The following is a 21,841-nucleotide window of genomic DNA, read 5'->3' on the forward strand; positions in this document are numbered from 1 at the left end:
CAGACTCAAGTGAAGCAGAGATCTTATTCAGTGTTAAGCTTTACTAATAATTTCAAGGATGCAAGCATTCAAAAGGCAAAGACGAAGCAGAGAGAGTTGTGGGATCCTGAGAACAGCTCCTTAAGTCCTTCCTTTCTGCCTCAGACATGCCTTTGGTCCAGAGTATTAGAGGAGGTCTCTTAAGTGAGAGGTGCAGGTTATACACAGCAGAGAGAATTTAGGTTATGAAACATCTCCATTTATTACTCAGTTACATAGCTTACTTAACAATTTTCTGGGAGCCATGGCCCATAAATTCATAGATTCTATCTAAGTTCGCTTACCTTGCTCAATCCTAAACCAGAGACATCTTGCTAAAAGCAAAATCATTCCACAGATAAGGACTTAACCCATAACAGAGAAATAGATCTTGTAGATCGGCTGCTTAACTTGTCTTTCCAGCATCACAGCTATCTTCAGCAGTATGAAGGTCTGTTTGTACTGAAGGTGGGCTAGATTTGTTCTGTATAGTTCAGGAGGGCTGAACTGGTTCCGGAGGACAGAAATGAAAAGGATGCCCATTACAACTTGCTGTATAAAGCCTTTCTGACAATTACTCATACATAATACAGTCTCCAGGATGGAAAAATGACCCCCTTGGTGCTAGATGTGTGCTCCCAAACAGTGCAGGAAAGAGGAACTTCTGCTTTTCATGGAGGTTGAACTTGATGGCCTCCACTTCCCATCCAACCCTAATGGGCTTGTCTTTAGGAGAGCAATACTACTATCTCTTTATGTTCTTAGAGTTTACTGTCTCTGTTGATTTATAGGAAAGGAAAGTGATCATTGTTGTTTTAAACTCATTTAATTCTACTTATTATTTTATTTGAAATCATTTTTTTCTCTTGATTTTCTCAAGCCATTTGTGATTTTTTCCCCCCTCAGTTTAAGATCCTTAATGTGCCCATGTCTTCCCAACTTGCTGCAAACCACTGGAACCAGCAGCAGGCAGAACAAGAAGAGAGGATGAGAATGAAAAAGCTCACACTAGATATCAATGAACGGCAAGAACAAGAAGATTATCAAGGTATAAAATCACTTATAGGGCAGATGTGGGAAATTTTGATGCCGTTTAGGCAGAGTTGTTATTCTCGACCTTTCCATGCCATGTTTGTATATATTTAGTGTGAGAAGCTGATTGATTTTTACATTCTATCTATCTTCATTTTTCTCTCACTTATTTGTACAACAATAATGTAATTTTCATCATAATTTGCTCATAATTTTAAATTTCATCAGAATCTCATCATAACTCCTTAATTCAGTTAGTTCTATACTGTGAGAGCTATGTTTGCAGGTAAGATAATTTTTAATCATTTCATGTTATCAGTCAACTGTTAGCAAATTAACAAATATTAGCTCGTTTTGTCTATTTGGGAGTCCCGGTCTCAAAGACCTCATGTTCCCTAGTTTTGAGGGTATGCTCAAATTAGGATTCTAGTTTCATGCAGAAATACTCAGCACTCTTGGATTAACTGGAATCTTCTGTTTAGAGCCCATGGACACCTCAAAGCCAGCCTTTTGGCGTTTCTATGGCACCAGATTTTAGAGCCATAATATGGCTATTTACATAGCGCTGTCCTGACAGCTGTTTTTTGTGCAAGAGGTTGTTGTGTAAAGACATTCTTGGTGTTCTATCTTTAAGTCCCGTTTCTAGAATCTCCTCTTCCAGTTGATACCTGGCATTCTTAATAATAAATAATAATAGCTAACAGTATAAGTGATTACTTTGGTCTGGACACTGTTTTATGTGATTTTTCAAAGCATTTAATCCTCACAACAATTCTATGAGATAAATGCCTATTATCATCCTCATTTTACATTTAGGGAAACTGAGCCGAAAGTCCCACAGCAAGCAAGTGGCAGAGCTGGATTTGAACCAGTACTGTCTGGCTCCAAGCACGCTGCTTGTAGTGTCTGTACCATACTGCTTCTAGTGCTGTTGTACTGCCTCACAAGACCCTTACCTGTGGCCAGCCTGACAAGAAGGGGGACATGGGCTATGGAAGAGTACATCTCATCTCCTGATGTGCTCCTTCAGTACTTCATAATCATTTCATCTGTGTAATAGTCGTTTTTCTTTAGCCAGCCACCTGACAGATCTGACACACTCGTTTGTCTCCCTAGGGCTTTATTTGCTTTCACGGGGGAGAACATTTACCAGAGTTCACCACCTTTTCTCTTTTGGGGCTCGTTACAGAAATGCTGCAGTCTCTTGCCCAGCGCCCAGCTCCAGCAAACACCAACCGGGAGCGGCGGCCACGATACCAGCACCCAAAGGGAGCACCTAATGCGGATCTAATCTTTAAGACTGGTGGGAGGTAGGATGGCCTCTCTCGTTTCTCCATAGCTCCTTGTTTTTCATGATGTCCATATGGACAAATCAGATAGTTCTGGATTATACTTATTCATAAAGGCCAAATTACCACCAAAATTAAAAAGTCTTTGTGTAGTAGATATTTGAAAAAAGAAAACCTGTTTATAAAATAGTTCCAGTTTTGTTCTGTTTTTTAAATCTTGATTTCAGCCACTGATTCTGACTTTCACTCTCTCCGAGTGGACTTCTCAGGGTTTTTAAATTTTCTCTTTCGCATTTATAGAGAAGACGAGTTACAGATTTAGCTTGAGAGAAATCACAGGCTTTGTGTTAGGATCTCTCAGGGTCAATGTTAAGTCATCTTAATGTTTACAAAAACTCAAAGCCTGTTTACCTACTTTCAAACATGCAGGTTGAGTTTGTTTTGAGGTATTTTGTTTGTTTCTTAAATTATAAAATGTCCTCCTGGAATTTATGCCAACTCTACTTGAACTTGTGTTGCTTAATGTGAAATAATTACAACTCTATAAGGAATTTCACATAGAAGATGTTCCCTAATAAGACCACATTCATCTTTTTTAAAGGATTTTAAAAATTATTTAAAGTTTTTCTGGGATCTGATCTAAAGACCCATACCATCAACCCAATTTTCTGTTTTGTGATCAGGTTACTATCAAAAGTGACATTGGCTTTACTGCTCTTACTGATCTCCCTCAAGTGTTAAGTGTTTAGATGGAGGATGTACAGCAGCCCCAAGATGTCGCCCTGTTGGGGACAGGCGAGCAGATGTAGAAGGGAGCCTGCTGGGAGCGGCACGAGCACTTTGTTTTTGAGGAGAGCAGCACTGGGGAAAATGCAGGTGTTAGAGCCTATGTCTTTTACTCACTAAGTATATTTGTGTGTTCCTGGTACCATTTTTCTTTGAACTGTATGCTCAGCCAACTCTAATCAAATTGCAGTTTAGAAAATTGGTTTGTCAAGACAGTTTAGGGATCTGTTTTTTAACACCTGTTGAGTGCAATGTTTTTAGAAATCTAAGTTATAAATGCTGTACAAAGCCATCTAATTAGGCATAATGATATATTAGGTTATTTTTAATTATCCAAACTTCATTAAAGTCCCTGATAAAAGCTTCTTTGCTGCTAAATGTAAATACACATAAATACTACTGCTAAACCTAGGTAGGTTAATTGGCCATGGAAATATTCATGTCCTGCTTTTACATTTTCTTAGAGTGGCTTTAAATACATACCATAGTGTTCTTGATAATTCCTGTCTCCTCTTCTTGTCTCAAGATTGGAAGATAGAACTAGTAGAATATTTTTATCTGGATGTTTTCCATCAACTTCACCTGTCTGTATTGTACCTTAACATCTCTGAACACCATTATTTATTAATGCTCAGTCCCTTCTCAAGTCAAATATTGCGAATATTGTGTCTTTTCCTCATTTCTAAGTGTTTGACTTTACAGAATCAGTAAGTATGATGTTTGATACATAATTGATATCTGCAGTAGGATTTGTTCCTCTCCACTTACATGCATCCAGCACCTACCGTGGGTTCAGTCCTGTACTATGGAAAATTAAAAAGTAGAAAAATACAAAGTCTTAACCTTCAATCCTATATTATAGTTCAGTGGGAAAACTAAGTACAGGTACTTGAAAGAGCTAACCCTAGTCATATATTTCTTTTAAAAATCATTGATTGAGAGTGTTAAGTGCCAAGCATTTCTCAGACCATAGGGAACAAAGATATGGGAAGACAGATGTGTAAACATACAGATGCTGTAATGAGTGTGTATATGAACAGAAAGGTATGCCTCTCTTAGTTTGCTACCAGTTTTTTAGCTGTTTTTCAAAATTCTCTCCCTACAGCCCCCCAGTTAGCCTAACTTGGAAGAACTGGCCACATTTGTTCTTTCCTTCTCACCGCCCACTTGTGCGGCTGACTGTAGTCTCCTGCCTCCCCTGCCATTTCACTGAAACTGCCTCCCCCAGCCACCAGCTGCCTCCTCGTCTTCATTCAGGAGTCTCTTAGGCTCTCAGAGCACGTAGCATGTGGGCCGCCTTTTCTTCTTGGCATACTCTTCCCTTGACCTGGCTCTGCTGTCTTCTGTTCTTCCTCTCCCCTCCCCGACTCCTGCCACTCCTGTCTCTTGACTCCTTTCTGGGCTTGCCTCTACCTGGGGATGCTTGTGTCTCTAGTTTCTGGCTGTATATCCGGCTATCTTCTAAATAGCCACCTAGACGTCTCACGGGAACATAAACCTCGGTGTCTCCCTTGCCCCCAGCTGCCCTCCTCCTCTGTTCTCTGGCTCAGTGAATGGAAACACTGCACACCCAGTTGTCCAAATTAGAAAATGAGGTTTTAGTTTAAACTCCTTTCTCCCTCAGTTTCCATATCTAGTTAATTAACAAATCCTGATTTTTCTGCTGAATGGTTCTCACACTTGCCCATTTTATTCCACCTCCACTGAGAAATCCTAGCTACCATCACCTCTCATTGGATTCCTGGCAGCAGCCTGCTGATCTGCTTCTCAGTCTCCAATTTCAACCCCTTCTGTTTCATTCTCTGTGCTGTGCCTCTACCGTGTGCTTTCTACAATACAAATCTGCTGTCTGATTATGTGAGCTCTTCAGTGGGTCCTCATGGCTTGTGGGATAAAGTCCAAACTCTTGAACTTGTTAACACAGCCCTGCATGATGGGGATGTGCTTACTTTATTGGCTTTATCTCTTGCTTTTTTTTTTTTTTGGCTGAGCCATCCTGCCACCTGTTGGCAGCTCAGGGGCAGCTCAGCTCGGGCCGGGCATCGAACCACTGTTGCTCAGAGCTCACACTCTTGAGCGAGCTCTTAACCAACTGAGCCACTCAGCCAGCCCCTCTTACTATTTTTAACTTCTACTCCCAAGCAAGCTGACCTTTTAGTTCTTCTTTTTATGGTCTTTTGTCCTCCCTCTGTTTGGAACCCTGTTGTGCTTTCCCCTGAACAGTACCTGCTCCTTCGTCAGGTCACACCTTGGTACTCGGAAGCCTGGCAGGTCAGTGTGTGTGTGTGCCACCCTGGCTCACAGCCTTCCCACAGACCGAGCACACCACCTTACTCACTTGTCCCCGTGAGATTGAAACCTGGGGGCAGAGGGGGAGCCATTGTGACTCCTCCGTAGTTCCTGGCCCATAGTAGATGCTCAGCAAACATTTGTTAAATGGACAAAGGGCCTTTTACAAATCTATGTGTAGTCATTTCACAAACTTTCTCCTTGTGTTTTCCTCCCTAACTCTTCCCTCTCATTTCTGGATTTTGTGAGAGTTCCAACTCTTTTTTTTTTTTTAGCTGAGCCATCCTGCTACCTGTTGGCAGCTCAGCGGCTGCTCAGCTCGGGCTGGACTCGAACCGCTGTTGCTCAGAGCTCAAACTCTTGAGCGAGCTCTTAACCAACTGAGCCACTCGGCCGGCCCCAAGAGTTCCAACTCTTGAGCAACCCTGTTTTAAATCTCTTCTTAAAATCGAAACATGAAAAAAAAAAATCCTAACTTGTCCATTGCTCTTGAAAAGGCCCTCTGTGATAAAAGTGTCGTGATATTTTCAAAGCCAGAGCTATTACAGTATGGGCTTGGATGCCCAGTGCAGAGGAACAAGCAGACATGTAAACGTGAGTTTTTGAGCTTTTTGAGCACCAAATGTTCTTTGCCATTTTTTAATCTTAAGTTTTAAGTGAAGAAATGTAGTCATTTGAAAGAACATAACTGATGGGGCAGAGCCTCTTGTTGCTTTGTCTCTTTATTTTCTCCTATTTTTAATGCTGGGCCAGACTTGGTAGAAAGACGTTTATGTGGAGCAGTGGTTTATCAGCTCTCTTACAGAGAACATGCTGACTGGGGAAACATGCTGACAAAGGAGCAGAAGGAAAATTCTGTGAGTGAGATCTGAGAAACGGTTTTCAGTTTGAGGCTTAACTTGGCTAGTGGTTTTTTTGTGTGTTTTTTTTTAATATCAATATTGTTGAAATTACATGGCAGGTACAGGGAAATTTATTTGGAAACTCATTATTAAAGCATTTTAATGTTTTTCTTACCTGTGGATTTTGGTAAGGCTCCCAGACATTAATTATTATTTTTATACTTTCTAATCAGAATTAAAATAAGACTGTAAGTTAAAACTTCTGCCCTTATCACTGGGCAGTAATGCTCTAACACAGTATGGGCATTTGCTTATACTGAGTTAAAATAGCAATAGGACTCTAAGTAAACCAATTAACCAAGAGTCCCTTAGTACAGGACTCAAGTTTTCTGCTCTGTTCATGTCAGAAACACTGAAACTTGACATCTTTGCAAAGTGTTAGTACTAAGATGGTTTATATGCTACAAATTCACATGGGTTACACCAGTGCTCCTCAAGCTTTAAAATACGTATTTTAATCACCTTGACGTTTATTACACTGCTGGTGCTGATTCATTTCTAACAAGCTCCCAGGTGATATCAGAGCTGCTGGAGTGTGGACCACACTCTGGAGTAGCAAACGCTTATACTAACAGGCTTTTTAAAAACCCATCTTAAGGAGAGTGTGCATTTTTTATTGCATATTCTCTATATGTCCTTATTTGTAAGATCAAATAAGTGATAGTTTTGTTATAAAATAGAGTCCCTCCTACAATAACATTTAATCCAAAGTGTAGATTGTGAGTACTTTTTGGGCCCTCTGATTTTTAAATCTCTCAGATTCGTCGTTTGCTTCTAAACTAGTCAAGTGACACCCCCTACACAATACCTAGTGACATAAGTGTGTCTTACTTATCAAAGACTATGAACAGTTTTTTCCTATCATTCATTGCATTTATTTAAAGTATTTTTATTTTAGACCATTGCTTTGTCTTGATTTCAGGAGAGAGACTTTCCTCTTTCTCTCAGGGAATACTTGTGTTATTGACCTTTTTTCCATTTAGTTCAATTCTACATAAGTTATGGATATAGCCAGCTAAAGTACACTTTTTCATATTTGCACTTTATTCTTTGGAAGTTTCTGGTTAACATAACTTGCCTTGTGAAAAACAAACTATTATTGGGTTGGTGGAAAAGTCATGACATGTTTTTCGTTGCAAAAATTCGTCATGGGGCCGGCCGAGTGGCGCGATCGATGGTTAAGAACTCGCTTGGGATGCCAGAGGGCCCCGGTTCGGATCCCACATATGAGGGCCAGTGACACTGCCCTCTACAGCTAAGATGCTGAACAACAGCTCAACCTGGAGCTGGGGTGCCGTGAGTCGCCGGCGACGGCGTAGGCTGCAGCCCCTGTGGCAGTGGGTTGCCATGGGCTACCGTGTGTGGCCAGCAGCCACAGTGAGCGGCCGTCCAGAAGCCGGCGACTGATCTGCCTCACCAGAGAAGAGCGCAATGATAGTGCCAACTTGGGCCAGTGAAGCAACATCCTCCACAACTAGATTGAAGAACAAAAAACGACAGCAACTTGTCTGTTCCCCTTTCCCCAATTCCCCAGCACTGTTCCCATTCCCCAATTAAAAAAAAAAAAAATTCGTCATGACTTTTCCGACAACCCAATCAATAGTTTGCTAGAGCTGCCATAAGAAAGTACCACACACTGGGTGACTTAAATCACAGAACTGTTTGTCACACAGTTCTGGAGGCTGCAAGTTCGAGACCCAGGCGTCAGCAGGGTTGGTTCCTTCTGAGGGCTGTGAGGGAGAATCTGCTCCAGGCCTCTCGCCTGGCTTCTTGTGGCTTCTGGTGGTTTGCCAGCAACCTCTGGCATCCCGTGGCTTCTGCAGCACCATCCTATCTCTGCCTTCATCTTCACGTGGCATTCTTCCTGTGTGTGTGTGTCTGTGTCTGAATCTCCCATTGTTCTAAGGACAAGGTCATACTGATTTGCGAGCTCATCCTACTCCTTGTAACTAATTATATTTGCAATGACCCTATTTCCAAATAGAGGTACTAGGGGTTAGTTAGACTTCTACATATGAATTTGGGGGGTACACAATTCAACCATCACACAAACCGCGGATTTCAGCATCTGAGAAAGTGGTTGTAGGAAAGATACCCAGATCACTGTCTGAATTGCTCTCCTTAGGTCCCCTCTAGAGGCTCCTGTGGGTCTTAGTCAGTAGCGGGTTGTGTGCTCTTTGCAAAGCACTGATTTGTGTGGCGACATCAGTAATCAGTGGCTGGTGGTGGTTAGGAGCTCTTTTCTTGCCGGAGGTTTGTCCTCTGTACCGGTTCTTTAATGTTGCCCTGTTTGTGCCTCCAGGAGACGTTGATCCAGCAGCACGTGTCATTTCATTAGGTCCTGTATCTGATGTTGTGGATAGTGGAGTCCTCCAGCAATTGAATGAGAGCAGTGGACACATCTCAGCATGTCGGTCTAGAGAGTTGCGAATCCAAACCTGGGACAGGCTGGGGCCATGAGGCGGGAACAGCAGCCTCTGCCAACACCGGAACAAGCCGACGCTTCCAGATGAGGCATAAACGGCCTTTTGTAACGGAAATCACGTGAGGGTTAATCTTCTCTTGAGAATAGCAGTCAAGAAATGAGACGGTTAACTTGACTCCTGAGCAGTTACACCCAGAAGAGCGGCAGTGAGATGACTGAGCCGGAGAAGAAAGGGTTGTAATGGTAATGGTATGGGGGAAACGAACTTGAGTTTTAAACTTGATTTGAGTTACAGTGTCTCTGAATTGAACATCTCATGTTGAAAGAAGATACATTTGGGGGCTCCAGGACTACAGTAGAAAAGTATAGAGCAAGCAGTAAAATCTTCTAGTAAAAACTTACATGCAGGACAACAAAATGATGAAAGATAACTAAATACCAGGTAATCTACCAGAAAGGCTTTTGTTTAGGAATTTGCTTCAAGAAGAACAAGGGATGAGGGAGAAAAATCAGTTTTATCCATCAGGGTCAGTGATATAAAATTGCCTGCTAGGGTGAAAGAAAAATGTGAAGACTGTTAGTATACACAGAGCATGGATTCAGATGGCTTAGGGAAGTCTGACACCAGCCTGAGAAGAGGGACACCGAGCCCATTGTAAGTATCATTGGAAACAGCGTGCCAGTCAGCATGTCACAGGAAAAGGATGAAGGACAACAAGCAGTGGATCGGAAGACTTTGTTGACCTTCATGGGTTTACAGCCTCTGTCTCTAAACAAAGTATGGAAACAGTAGAGCTTTTGTTTTGCTTTTGTTTTTGTTTTGTTTTGTTCCACCCTCCCATCCACTCCCCCCAAATAGAAATAAGGATTCTTAGTCTGTTTCTGGCAATCTGTTAATTTATTAGGATAGTTGTCTTTCGTTTGCTTTCCAATAGGCGTAGTAAATTTAGTTAAAGAGCACATCTGTAAGCTACAACTTGATTACATCTTTTTTTCTAGCTATTTTGCATTTTTTCTTTTACCATGTTTCAGTTTCTGCATGTAGAATTAAATAAGAAACAAAACTTGTAAAGTTGTAACATTTCACTTGGAAATGCTGCCCGAACTTCACCAGCTTCAAAAATCTGACCTTTGCCGATGCTGCAATAAAGTGTTGTAATTTAGAGCTGGTGTGCTTGCGTTTTCTTTGGTTTGGGTTTTGAAAACCTATTAAATGGGTCAGTCATAGATAGCTTCCACGGTCATCTTCGTCCTTTACGAAGTGGCCTCAGAGATGATTTCTCCAGCGTGTCACTCACTAGAGGTGGTGCTCTCACGTCAGCATTCTGTATTTTGCATTGTTTTCCTGGGTGCCTGAGTTAGCTTCCCTTTGGGTCAGTACAAAAGGAGCCTGTGAAGTCCAGTGGAATGAACATTTTTAGAATAGGCTGGACGTTGGTTAAAATGGAAGGTGTCGGCACAGCACCATCTAGCAGGAGGGCTTATGACTTCACCCGATTTTGTGCAGCAGGGTGATAAGAGCCTCTGTGAGGGAGGCAGGCGATGTAGAGACCGATGGCACGAACCATTGTTTTCACTTTCCACGGCTGACTTACACAGGCCAAAGGAGTGACTGTAATCACAATTGCAAAAACATCTAAACTTCAGCTGAGTCATTAGAATTTGAAAAGAAATAGAATTTTAATTTAAAAAAGAAAGTTTCAGAACTCCATGTAATTCAGTTATGCATGTTTTCCAACCCTCCTCACCATCTTCATCGCTGACCTGTGTGCTATTACTTACCAGCCTGTGTTGGGGAGAAATGATTTGCAAGTTTTGTCATTTTCATAGCATTTCTAAGTTTTAAATTGTCGGGGAGCCAGGGATAAATGTACAAGGCAGAGGATATCTGAAAGTCAGCTCTGGTAATTCCCCTTCGTTCACCTGTTACCTAGAAAGAACAAGGTCACTAGCAGGTGTAACATATTTTGGGAACCATGAAGAGAGTGGATCAAATAAGGTGGTAACATTGGTCCTTGATTCAGTCAGATTGCTGTTTACAATGATCGGTTATTGGTGACCAAAAGATTAGTGACATGTAAGATAGGTTCTGTGTTAACCACCAAGGAGCTTGCTTACATTTTTTTTTAAATGAGGGGGAAAGCCTCCTAAATTTTGAAAAATACTGTGATTCTCTTAAGTTTGTTGGTCTTTTGGACCTTTCTTTCTCTCGAGATCCACCAGAGGAATCAGATGTCAGGTGTCAGACTTCGTTCTTTGATTCTTTAATTCCTTTTTGGGGACTAATAGGCCAGAAGGGCTTCTGGGGACCTCCGAGTCTCTGTCGGGTGAGTCCCTGCATTTGCCTGTGATAGCTGTCCAGGCCCTTACGTGCTCTTAGTCTCCATACAGTCATTAGAAACTGGCGGCCAGACAGAAGAAAGCTGCAGGTAGTACACAGCAGCTAGAACCAAACAAGGAGCAAGACTAGAAAAACAAATGCCCCTAAGACACAGCAGCGCGGGAGAGCGGGGCACAGACCCCCAGGAGGCCCTGGGGCAGCGATCCTGGAACGTGTGGGATGTTAGCATTGGAAGAAACACTCAGTTCTCGAATGGGGACCATCCTGAGATGTGTGGTGAGCTCAGTCATTGGTGGTGTCAGGCTTTTTGTGATTAGCAGAAATAGCTTCATTATGGGAAGGAAATAGACCCAAAGTGGGGAGGCCAACAGCAAAGAGAGGCAGACCTCAGATCTCTTAACCCCAGCCATATCATAAAGCATCTCCATAGTACTCATAATGGAAAACCCGAGGTAATGGGGAGTGTGTGTGTGTATTTTTTTTTTTCTTAACAAAAGGCAGAGATGAAAGATATCTCAGGTTCCATCCTATAATAAAATGGCTTTACAGTTTTTTACATTCGGGAGTCAACCTCCCACTATCCAGAAGCCCAGTGTGTTATTTAGTTGCGAATGAAAGATACCCAGTTTGAAGTCACTTGAAACTCACAGGAGATTATTGTAAGGATCCTAAAGTTTGAAACCAACACAAGGATATCGTTGGGCTTTAGAAATAACTAAATGGGTCAGAATTCGTGTGTGCCTTCTGCTGCTCAGCTTTCTTCTTCCTCCTCGTCTTAGTCTGCTCTGGCTGCCATAACAGAATCCCATCGATTGGGCAGCTTAAACAGCAGGCATTTATTTCTCCCAGTTCTGGAGGCTGGAAGCCCAAGATCAAGGTGCCAACATGGTCAGCTTCTGGTGAGGCCCCCTCCTTGGCTTGTAGATGGCTGCCTTCTCACTATGTCCTCACATGGTCTTTCCTCTGTGCCTCCTTGGTGTCTCTTCCTCTTCTAAGGACACCAGTCACGTTGGGTTAGGGCCCCACCCTTATGGCCTTGTTTAACCTTGGTTACCGCCTTAGAGGCCCCATCTCCAAATTACAGTCACTCCAGAGGGTCGGGGCTTCCACCTATGAATTTAGGGAGGGACACAGTTCAGTCCATGACACTCACTGTAAACTTACCTGCCAAAAGTTCCTGAGTTTTATTATCTTGAAGCTACAGAGACAGCTTGGACCCAGCAACCAAGTGTACATACCCACAGAACTGCTGGCCTCGCTTGTCGCAGAGGTCTGTCCTCGGACCAGCAATCTGTGGTCAGGGGGGTGGGTCATGTGAAATGATGGCCACTCTCCAGGAGCCTTAAGAATTACCTGGGGGAGGGCCACTTCCTAAACTCAGTTATCCAAAATTGGGGTTCTCTCAGATTTTAAATGTAAGGTTTACCACATAGCTACAAGTTTATTTCTAAAGTGTGGTTTTTAAAGAATTCCAAATGTTTCATCTGTACAAGTTTTCATGAAAACATCCCTTTTACTCTGCACAGCTGGCCCTTGGGGGTAGTTGTCCCAGCTCGCAGTCTGGGTTCCTCCCTAGACTTGTTTTGAATGAAAACAAAATGGAGGTGGAAGTAATATGAAAAAAATTTTAAAATTCTTAGCATGCTATAAGTAAAATCATATTTTTGGCATTCTTATTTAAAGGTTATTTAAATGTGATTTTTTTTTTTTTAACCTTTGGAAGTCAAAGGACATTTAGCCATCTTCTGTTATCTCAATGGATATGCTGCTTTCTGGAGGAGTAACTTTGAAAATGGTTGAGTTATTAAATGTTTGTTTCCTTAGAAGCGGTTCTAATTTTAGGGTTTTGTTTTGTTTTGTTTTTAGCTGAGCCATCCTGCCACCTGTTGGCAGCTTAGCGGCAGCTCAGCTTTGGCCGTGAATTGAACCAGCAACCCTGTTGCTCAGAGCTCGCACTCTTGAGCAAGTTCTTAACCAACTAAGCCGCTGGGCTGGCCCTGAAGTGGTTCTAATTTTATAGTTATTGGGGAAAGCATTTCAAATTCTGTTGAGTATGTGCATGTATGTGTACAGTACTCATGTTTGTATGCTTTCTTTGGCTTCCTACATGATACTGGATAGTCGGTTTTATTTTGGATTCATGGATTTAAACATTTATAGGACTACTTGGCAACTATGGGAAGAGAAAGACTTGTTGAGAAAACCTTATTGACCCCATTCTGTATACCAGGCACTGATCTAAGCACTGGGATACAGAGAAGAAGGGAAAAAAATCCTTGCCCTCATGGAACTAACATTGTAGCGGCTGAAACAGACAAGAAGTGAAAAACTCAGTGAAATTAAGTAATGATATCTGCAAAGCGCTTATTGCAACGCGTGGCACGCAGGAAGAATTTTTTTATGGTAGTAGCTACTGTTACTACACCTTTGCATATGCTGTTTCTCCTGCCAGGGATATGCTCTCCTTTACTACCTGGCTTGTGCCATTTGCCTTTCAAGATTGAGTTCAAGCTTCACCTCCTCTAGGAAACCTTGCTGTTCTCCCCACCCCCGCGTCAATTTAGGTGCTTTTCTTGAGCTTTATTAAGATGCCTCTTTACCTGCCTGCCTGCCTGCCTGCCTGCCCACCCTTGGGGGAAGATGTGTTTTAAAGGAGGGTGGTTACTCTGCTGCCGTTTTTTTGCAAAAAAGACAAATGGAGCCCCTTGTACAGGAGTACAAGGCTAGGATCCCTGTGAAGTGCTCAAAAAATGCTTCCCACACCCCCACCCCGACTATGAGGGAATTTGCTGAACCCCAGGACATGCATGTGGCCATATTCCGAACCACCTGCCCCTGCCGTGTTTGGAACAGGACTGTTGCACTTGACCCAAATGCTGCCTGACCTGAGCTCTCACTTGTCGGGCTTGACCAGTTGAGCTCAGCAATTTGGAAAGTGGAAACAGGTCCCACTAGCCTGCCATTTGCTTGGTTCACACTGACTCTGGGTGGTGGTATAGCAACTTTGGGGTCAGTCATTGCTGGCAGGAAATTACTTGTCTGCACTGATGGGCAGAGAACGTCATTCTAGTTCCATGAACTGTTTGCTCTGTAATCTAAAAAGTGAACTGGTGGGCTTCATGTATTCCAAGAGCTGTGTGCACCTGTATACACGTGCCATTAGGGGGTGCTCAGGTCTGGGACATTTTTTCAGTAGAGGCCTAGAGACAAGAGATGCTTATTCTGAGGGGCAGTGAAGGCGCCAGGCTGACCACTGGTCACTCACTCATTAGATGTTTATTGAGCACCAGCTCTGATACCTCCTCCCTGTATGACCTTTATTAACCTCTATACCTCAGTTTTCCCTTCCATAAAAGTGGGGCTAACTTGTTAGAGTTGTATGAGGAATTCATGGGGCAATGGACAAGAGGGTCCTAACACATTGGCTGTTATATAGTGAGTGCTCAGTAGAGGTTAACTGGTAGGAGTACTTACTACCACAGCTTCTATGTGCCAGATAGTGTTGGATACAAAGTTGACTGAGCAGACTCTGCCCTTGAAGAACTCATAAACCCTTCAAGCGTTCAGAGAACAAATATCAAGTTCAAACCTGGGTGGCTAAGATCACACACATAATTTCCAATAAACTGCTTTATTGCCCACAGAAAAATGTGCCTGAACAGCAGTGGGAATGCCACCCTGGAGATGACTGGCCTGGACCAAGTCCTGTGTCCTTGCCAAATGGAGAAGTAATGTCCCTATGGCCCCAGAGATTCTGGCCACTTAGATTCAGGCATAAACCTTTTATTTTCTCATGAATTTTTTTCCTGTACACCTTTTCCTTCCCCAACAACGGGGTTGGTGGTTGACTTGCATACAAAGGAGAAGCACATGGTGGTCCTAGTTGATACGACTCCAGAATGATGGCAGCTTCGGAGTCCTCCGACGTCCCCAGACAAGAGTGGGCAACTGGGTCAAACCACCTCGAGTGTTTTCCTGAGATATATCATGGGTGAGGGGCAGACTGACAAAATTCCACGGTGCCCTTTGGAAGAGAGGGGTTCCTTCAAACCACACAGGCTGGTGAGTTTTCTTTCAGTGGAGCGGGCCAGGAAAAGGCTCCAAAGTCTTCTTGAGACTGAGGTGGGTCTCTTCCAGGGTCCTTGAGAGGACACAGACTGGCAAAGACAGGAGGTGAAGGGAGCCAAACAGGAAGCAGTTTTGAAACGAGAAAGCAGAGTGGCCCCTCAGTGTGATCAGTTTGACCACCCGCTTGTGTGTGTGGCACAAGGGCCCATGGGGGTTGGTTTTTGAATCAGTGAGCTCACATTTACTAGGACTCGTGTGTGCACAGGGGCTGTTGATGAAACACAGAGACGATGAGGAATTGTAGGGAATGACCCACATCCTTCAGTAATTTATAGTCTTGTGAAAGCCGCATGCGGCATTTGCACCCTCCCACGTCAACACAGGACCAGCCTTCCCCGTCCTGTGATTGCAGCGTGGTGGAGAGTGCTGCCCGGGAGCTAGACAGAGCTGCTTGGAATCCTGGTCCTGCCACCTCCTGGGTAAGTGCCTTAACCTAAGCCTTGCTTAACTCGTTTGTACCATGAGAAATTATGAAGGTTCCAGGGTGGTTGTGAACATTGAATGGAAGGGCCGGCCGAGTGGCTCAGTTGGTTAAGAGCTTGCTCAAGAGTTTGAGCTCTGAGCAACAGCAGTTCAAGTCCCAGCCCGAGCTGAGCAGCCGCTGAGCTGCCAACAGGTGGCAGGATGGCTCAGCTTTTAAAAAAAACAAACCGGTAAAGAAAATTGAATGGAAAGCATTCATTCAACACCTGTGTGCTAGGCTGAGGTCACCGTGATACACAAGGCAGAATTCTACTTCTGTGGAGCTCCCGTTCTAGGGGAGACATCATAAAGAGAAATGTAGGAAAATACCAAATTGAGATAAGCTGTGATGGATACCATGATGGGTCACCCAGCCTGCCTTCCCCGAAGGCCTTGTTCCGGGAGCGCTGTTGGCAGCGGCCTTCAGCTGTCAGCTCCTTCGGGGGGGGTGGCTCAGCCACAGACGTTGTCGGAGGTGGCCCAGGGAGGCCCACACGCAAACACTGGTCCGTGCAGGCCTACGAAGGCCTGGCCGTCCTTGATCCAAGTCAGGGCAACTCAAAGGTCGTTCCAGCTGCAGAGCCCGCGTGGGAGCTGATGCTGAGTCTGCATCACAGCTGACTTGCCCCTCGCCCATCCTTCCTGCCCCCCTTCCACAGGTGTGGATCCCAGGAGTGCTGCCTAATAAACATCCCTACTCTAAATTCCTTCTCGGGGTCTGCTTTCCTGAGACTCCGACAGCAACCCGAATGCTCTGCCAGCCGGGGTGCCACGACTGCTTGGCCTCTTGAGGTGGGGCCTGTAGAGGACCCTCCCCCACCCTGTGAAAACAAAAAGCTCGGCCAAGACCCGATGACAAGGACCAGCCCCGTGACGATAGGGAGAGCACATCCCAGACACGGAGAGAAGAGGGAAAGGGACAAGCGTGATCTGTTTGAGGAACTGAGGGGAAAAACCAGGGAGACGTGGAGGAAAGAAGGGAAGAGCTCCAAGAGGCCGGGCCCGGACCTGAGGGACTCTGTAAGCCACGGCGAGAAAGCTGGATTTTCTTCTACGTGTGATACAATTGATTTGATCTGATTTTAAAGGATCACTCTGGCTACTGAGTGGAGAGCAAGATAAAGGGGCGAACGTAGAATTGGGGAGACCTGAAAGGAGGGTACGGCAAGAGCCTGGGCAAGAGACGGTGGGGGCGATAGTGGAGAGGAGACAGATTCAAGATGCAGTTCCCAGGTAGAACTGAGGACTTGATGGGGTCGATGCAGGAGGGGGTGGGATGAAGGGACTGTCGGGCTCCTGGCCTGAGCAGTTGGGTGGATGCGGTACTGAGCGGACACAACGCGGACAGTCGAGAGGGAGAGCTGAGAGGGAGAGCTGCCAGGAGGGTCCCACCACCCCCCCCCCACCCCCAGTAGTGCTTAGCCTGGCTCTACACCTAATGTGTTCACAAGCGGCCAGTGAAAATGGCCACTGCCATTTGGACCTGGTTTCTGGAGACTTCCTAGTCAGCAGGTGGACAGGCACAGGCCTTGGTCAGAGAGCTGCAGAGATGACATTGCCCTGGGAGAGGGAGAGGAGGCCCATGGGAAGCGGGGGTACTCTTCTCCAGAACTCCTCTTCCTGGCCTCGTGGGACCCTCGGGCCTGAGCCTGGGCCCTGGGGCTTGAGGAGTGGGGGGATGCTCCCCGCTGGGGCCTGCGCGGCCTGGTGAGAACGCGCTGACTGTAAACCGATCCCTGTCCCTGTTCTGCCTGACCTGGATTCCCCTTTCCTTTCATTTTGACTTCTGTTTGTGTGCTTTGCATTGTTTCTGAGACAGCCGGGGACATAACAGAGGCAGCCCAGACTGGAGGTGTCTGAGCATTGCTCACCTGGAGCAGGCTGGAGGCTGCCCAGTCACACCTGCTGCAGTCCTTTCCAGAGGCCCGGGCTTCACCCAGCCACCCCCGGCTTCCTACAGGCCCAGCACCCGGCAGACCTCACCCGCCCCAGGCCTCTCTATCCACTCTTTTCCCGTGCACTGCACTGCCCACCGCATTGGGGACCAGGGGAAGGTGCCATCAGCCGACTCAGCCCCCACAGGAGGAGGCTCCTGGTCATGCCTCAGAGCCCTCGGGAGAGAGGCGGGAGGTGGCTGCGTGCTGTGGCTGACGGGGGTGTTTAGGTCCCCAGTGCCAGCTCTGTGTGACTGCTGTCCTTGTCCCTTCTGTAGTCTTCCGGTGTTTCCACCTGGGCTCCCAGCTCCTGCCGCCTCCAGCCTGAGAACAAATGTGGAGGTCAAAAGCATGAAAGTCGGGCAGCACCCTTGTCCTACTGGGGGAGGAATTCAAATGAGTACAGAATCCCTAACTCCATTTTACTTTTTAAAAGCTTTCATCTGAAAATAATTATGGACTCACTAGAGGTTGCAAAATTAGTTCAGAGTCATACAAACCCTTTATCCTTCCGCCACTGATGACATCTTACATGACTATAGTATCAAAACCAGGAACTGACATTGATTCAATACTGATAACTAGCTTATAGACCTTATTCAGTTTCCACTAGTTTTTACATATGCATTTGTGTGTGTGTGTGTGTCTACACAATTTTATCCCATGTATACATTTATGTAACCCCACCACAATCAAGATACAGAACTGTCCCATCGCCACAGGAGAGCTGCTCTTTGTCTCCTGGTTCTCCAGAGAAACAGAACCAATAGGGAGATACGAGGAGGTTTGGTACAGGAATTGGTTTATGCAATTCTGGAGGCCAAAAGGTCCCCCGGTCTGCCTTCTGCAAACTGGAGATGCAGGAAAGCGAGTGTTGTCATTCAGTCTGAGCCTGAAGGGCCGAGAACTAGGAGCACCGTGTCGAGGTGACGGTGCATGTTTCGGGTCAAGAAAAGAGAACAAATTCGCCCTTCCTCCTGTTTTTCTTCTGTTCAGGCGCTCGGTGGACTGGGTGAGGCCCGCATTGGTGAGGGTGGCTCTTTACTCAGGCTACTGATTCAAGCGGTAATCTCTTTCAGAAACACCCTCATAGACACTCCCCAAAACAATGTGTTCCAGTGATCAGGGCATCCCTTAGCCAGTCCAGTTCACACATAACATTAACCATCCTACCTAGAAACGGCTAATCCACTTTCATCCCTACAGTTTTGACATTTTGAAAACGTCATATAGATGGGATCTTGCAGAATGGATCTATGATGCCCTGGACATCCATCCAAGTTGGTGCGTGTGTCAATATCTTTTTCCTTATATATTGCTCAGTAGTATCCCATTGTATGGATGTATCAGACTTTAACTCTTCACCCACCATGGGACACTTAGGTTGTTCCTTGTTTGGGGCTATTTTAAATAAGACTGCTATGAATACTTGTATACCAGGGTTTTTTGGTTTTTTTTTTTCATAATTGGGGTAACATTTACATAAAATGTACCTTTTTAACCATTTTTAAATGTACAGTTTAGTGTATGTACGGGTTTTTGTGTCAATGTAAGTTTTCATTTTTCTGAGACAAACACCCAAGAGTGCAGCTGCTGGATTGTGTGGTAAGTGCATCTTTAGTTTCAGAAGCAACCACAGTGCCGTTTTACATCCCCACCAGCAGCATACGAGAGATCCCGTTTCTCCACATCGTGGCCAGCATTTGGTCTTATCACTGCTTTTTATTTTAGCCACTACAATAGGTGTGTAGGGGTATCTCCTTGTAGTTTTAATTTGCATTTCCCCAATGGCGAATGATGTAACACACACACACATCTTTTCATATGTTTATTTGCCATCATATCTCCATTTTGGTGAAATACCTGTTCATGTTTTTTGCCTTTCTAATTTGGTCATAAGCGGGCTTGCGTTTGTGTTTTTGAGCTGTGAGGGTTCTTTTTATAAATTCTAGATACAAGTCAAATGTGTGGTTGTCAAATATTCTTTTCCCGATCTGTAGCTTGTCTTTCAGCCTCTTAACAGGGTCATTTGCTCAGCAAATTGTTTTTAATTTTGAGGAAGTTCAACTTATCTTTTTTTCCCCGTAAGTTATCCTTTGGTATCATGTCCAAGCACTGTGCTCTTCCCTAGCCCTACATCTCAAAAATTTTCTGCCATTCTTCTTTCCTGAAAGTTGTATAGCTTTACGTTTAAGTCTGTGATCCATTTTGAGTTAATGTTGGTATAAGGCCTGAGATTTAGGTCGAGGATTTTTTTTTTGCCTGTGTTCGGTTGCTCCCATGCCATTTGTTGAAGAGTCATTCCTCCATTGGATTGCTTTTGCACCTTTGTCAAAACAACCACAGAACATACTCTGTGGGTCTCTTTCTGGGCTCTGTTTTCTGTTCCGTTGATCCCTGTGCCCACCCCTCTCCCAGTACCACACTGTCTGGACCACTGGAGCTCTGTAAGCCTTGATACTGGGTACAGTGACTCCTCCCCCTTCACACTTCTTTGTTAGGATTGTTTTAGCTAATCTAGTTCTTTTGCCTTTTCATATACATTTTAGAATAAGCTTGTCGATGTCTGCAAAATATCTTGCTGGGATTTTGATAGTAATTGCGTTATTATTTTTGAGCTATTGTGAATGGAATTATTTTTCAAATTTCCTTTTCAGATTGTTCTTTGCTAATATCTAGAAATGCTGTTAATTTATTTACATCGACATTACTTGACCCTTTAGTTAATTCTAGTGGTTATTTTGTGAATTCCTTAGGATTTTCATAACACAGGATGTCACCTGCAAATAGACTTTTACTTCCTGTTTTCTAACCTGGATATCTTGTATTACCTTTTCTTACCTGATTGCACTGGCTAGACTCTCCAGTACAATAATCAGTGGAAGTGGTGGGGTTGGACATCCTTGCCTTGCTCCTGATCTTAGGAAAAAGCATTCTGGTTTTCATCATGCAATATAATACAGAGAAAACCGTATACTGACCAAGCACCAGGATCCTGAGAAAGGGGTGGTTGGGTTGAGGGCATCTGGAGAGGCTTCCCAAGGAGATGAGTTGGGAGGAAGATGATTTCACAGAGGTCAGGAAGCCTGTGAGTTTGTCCTGACATTCCAGTACTGGAACTGACAGCTGAAGAGGTTGGATGCAGGACTGCTGACATATTCCAGCAAGGTGGATCTCCTCTCCCTCCTCACCATATCCATGAATGAGACAGCCAGGCAACCTCCAAAGGATCCTGTGTCACCACAGGCTGTGTCTCATTTCCCATCACTCCAGGATGCTGAGTGGGCTGGGGTGGAGGGCAGGTAAACTCCCCACTGATCCAAGGAAGAAAGCCAGGAACAAGCATGTGAAACGTCCTGGGGTGCCTGGGGCAGCTGCCACCAATTGGGGCTGCTGTGGACCTTCTTCCTGTACTAAGAATCTGACCTTCATTTGTTCCTTCCTCCAAGAATCCATTCACTTAGTGCATTTTTCCAGCACCAGCTAGGAGATATCACATGGGATGAAATGGACTTAAAAGGTTCTTATTCACCAGACATTTGTAATTTACAACAGAGGGTTCAGTCTCAAATACCTAAACCTCGGGAACAACGTGAGCTCTGGCATACACCAAGTGCAGTGGTTGTTCTGAGAAAGGGAACAGCTGTCTCAGTGTGTGGTGGGCGGGTGTGTGGGTGTGGGGGGTGTGGTTAAGGCAGGTGGGGTTGGGGGGGTCACATGCGTGGTGGCACAAGCAAGCTGAGCCCTAAAAGATGTATAGGGTTTTGATAGACAACTGGCAGGACCTTTGGGGACACCGTAGCGCAGTGATTATGAAACTTGCATTGGGCATGACTACCTGAGATCTTGTTCAAATGTGGACTCTAAATCAGTGGGTCTGGTTGGGGCCTGAGAGTTCTGACAGGCTCCCAGGTGATGCTACAGGTCACAGGGTCATTCTGAGTAGCAAGGGCATAGAGAACATCTGACATATTTTGGCTGGGAGAGAAGAGAAAGAAGAACAGGAAAAGTAAGTAGGGGCCAGATTCCAGGCTGAGGAGTTTGAACTGTCTTTGGCAGGCAACGTACAGCCTCTGAAGGTATTTGGGTCATGAAGTGAGCAAAGCTGGACTTTAGGAAGATTAGTCTGGAAATCACTCAAAGGAGAGACAAAGCAAGGGCAACTAGAGGCACAATGATTTGTTGTCTATCTGCCCATCCATCCATCCGCCCATCCACCCACCCATCCGCCCATC

At 44.8% G+C, this 21,841-nt stretch overlaps 1 protein-coding gene across 1 annotated transcript in view; it reads left to right on the plus strand.

The window, feature by feature from the left end:
* The window catches only part of UPF2 (UPF2 regulator of nonsense mediated mRNA decay), a 109,478-nt gene extending 99,572 nt beyond the window's left edge, over positions 1-9,906 (plus strand). The window contains exons 20-22 of the mRNA XM_019656961.1: positions 925-1,066; positions 2,240-2,360; positions 8,619-9,906. Coding sequence (XP_019512506.1) covers positions 925-1,066; positions 2,240-2,360; positions 8,619-8,628 — 273 coding nt within the window. The 3' untranslated portion in view covers positions 8,629-9,906. The remainder of the gene's footprint in view (positions 1-924; positions 1,067-2,239; positions 2,361-8,618) is intronic.
* The last annotated feature ends 11,935 nt before the right edge of the window (positions 9,907-21,841 follow it).

The sequence above is a fragment of the Hipposideros armiger genome, unplaced genomic scaffold (genome assembly GCF_001890085.2).
Source record: "Hipposideros armiger isolate ML-2016 unplaced genomic scaffold, ASM189008v1 scaffold_271, whole genome shotgun sequence".
Taxonomy (NCBI): domain Eukaryota; kingdom Metazoa; phylum Chordata; class Mammalia; order Chiroptera; family Hipposideridae; genus Hipposideros; species Hipposideros armiger.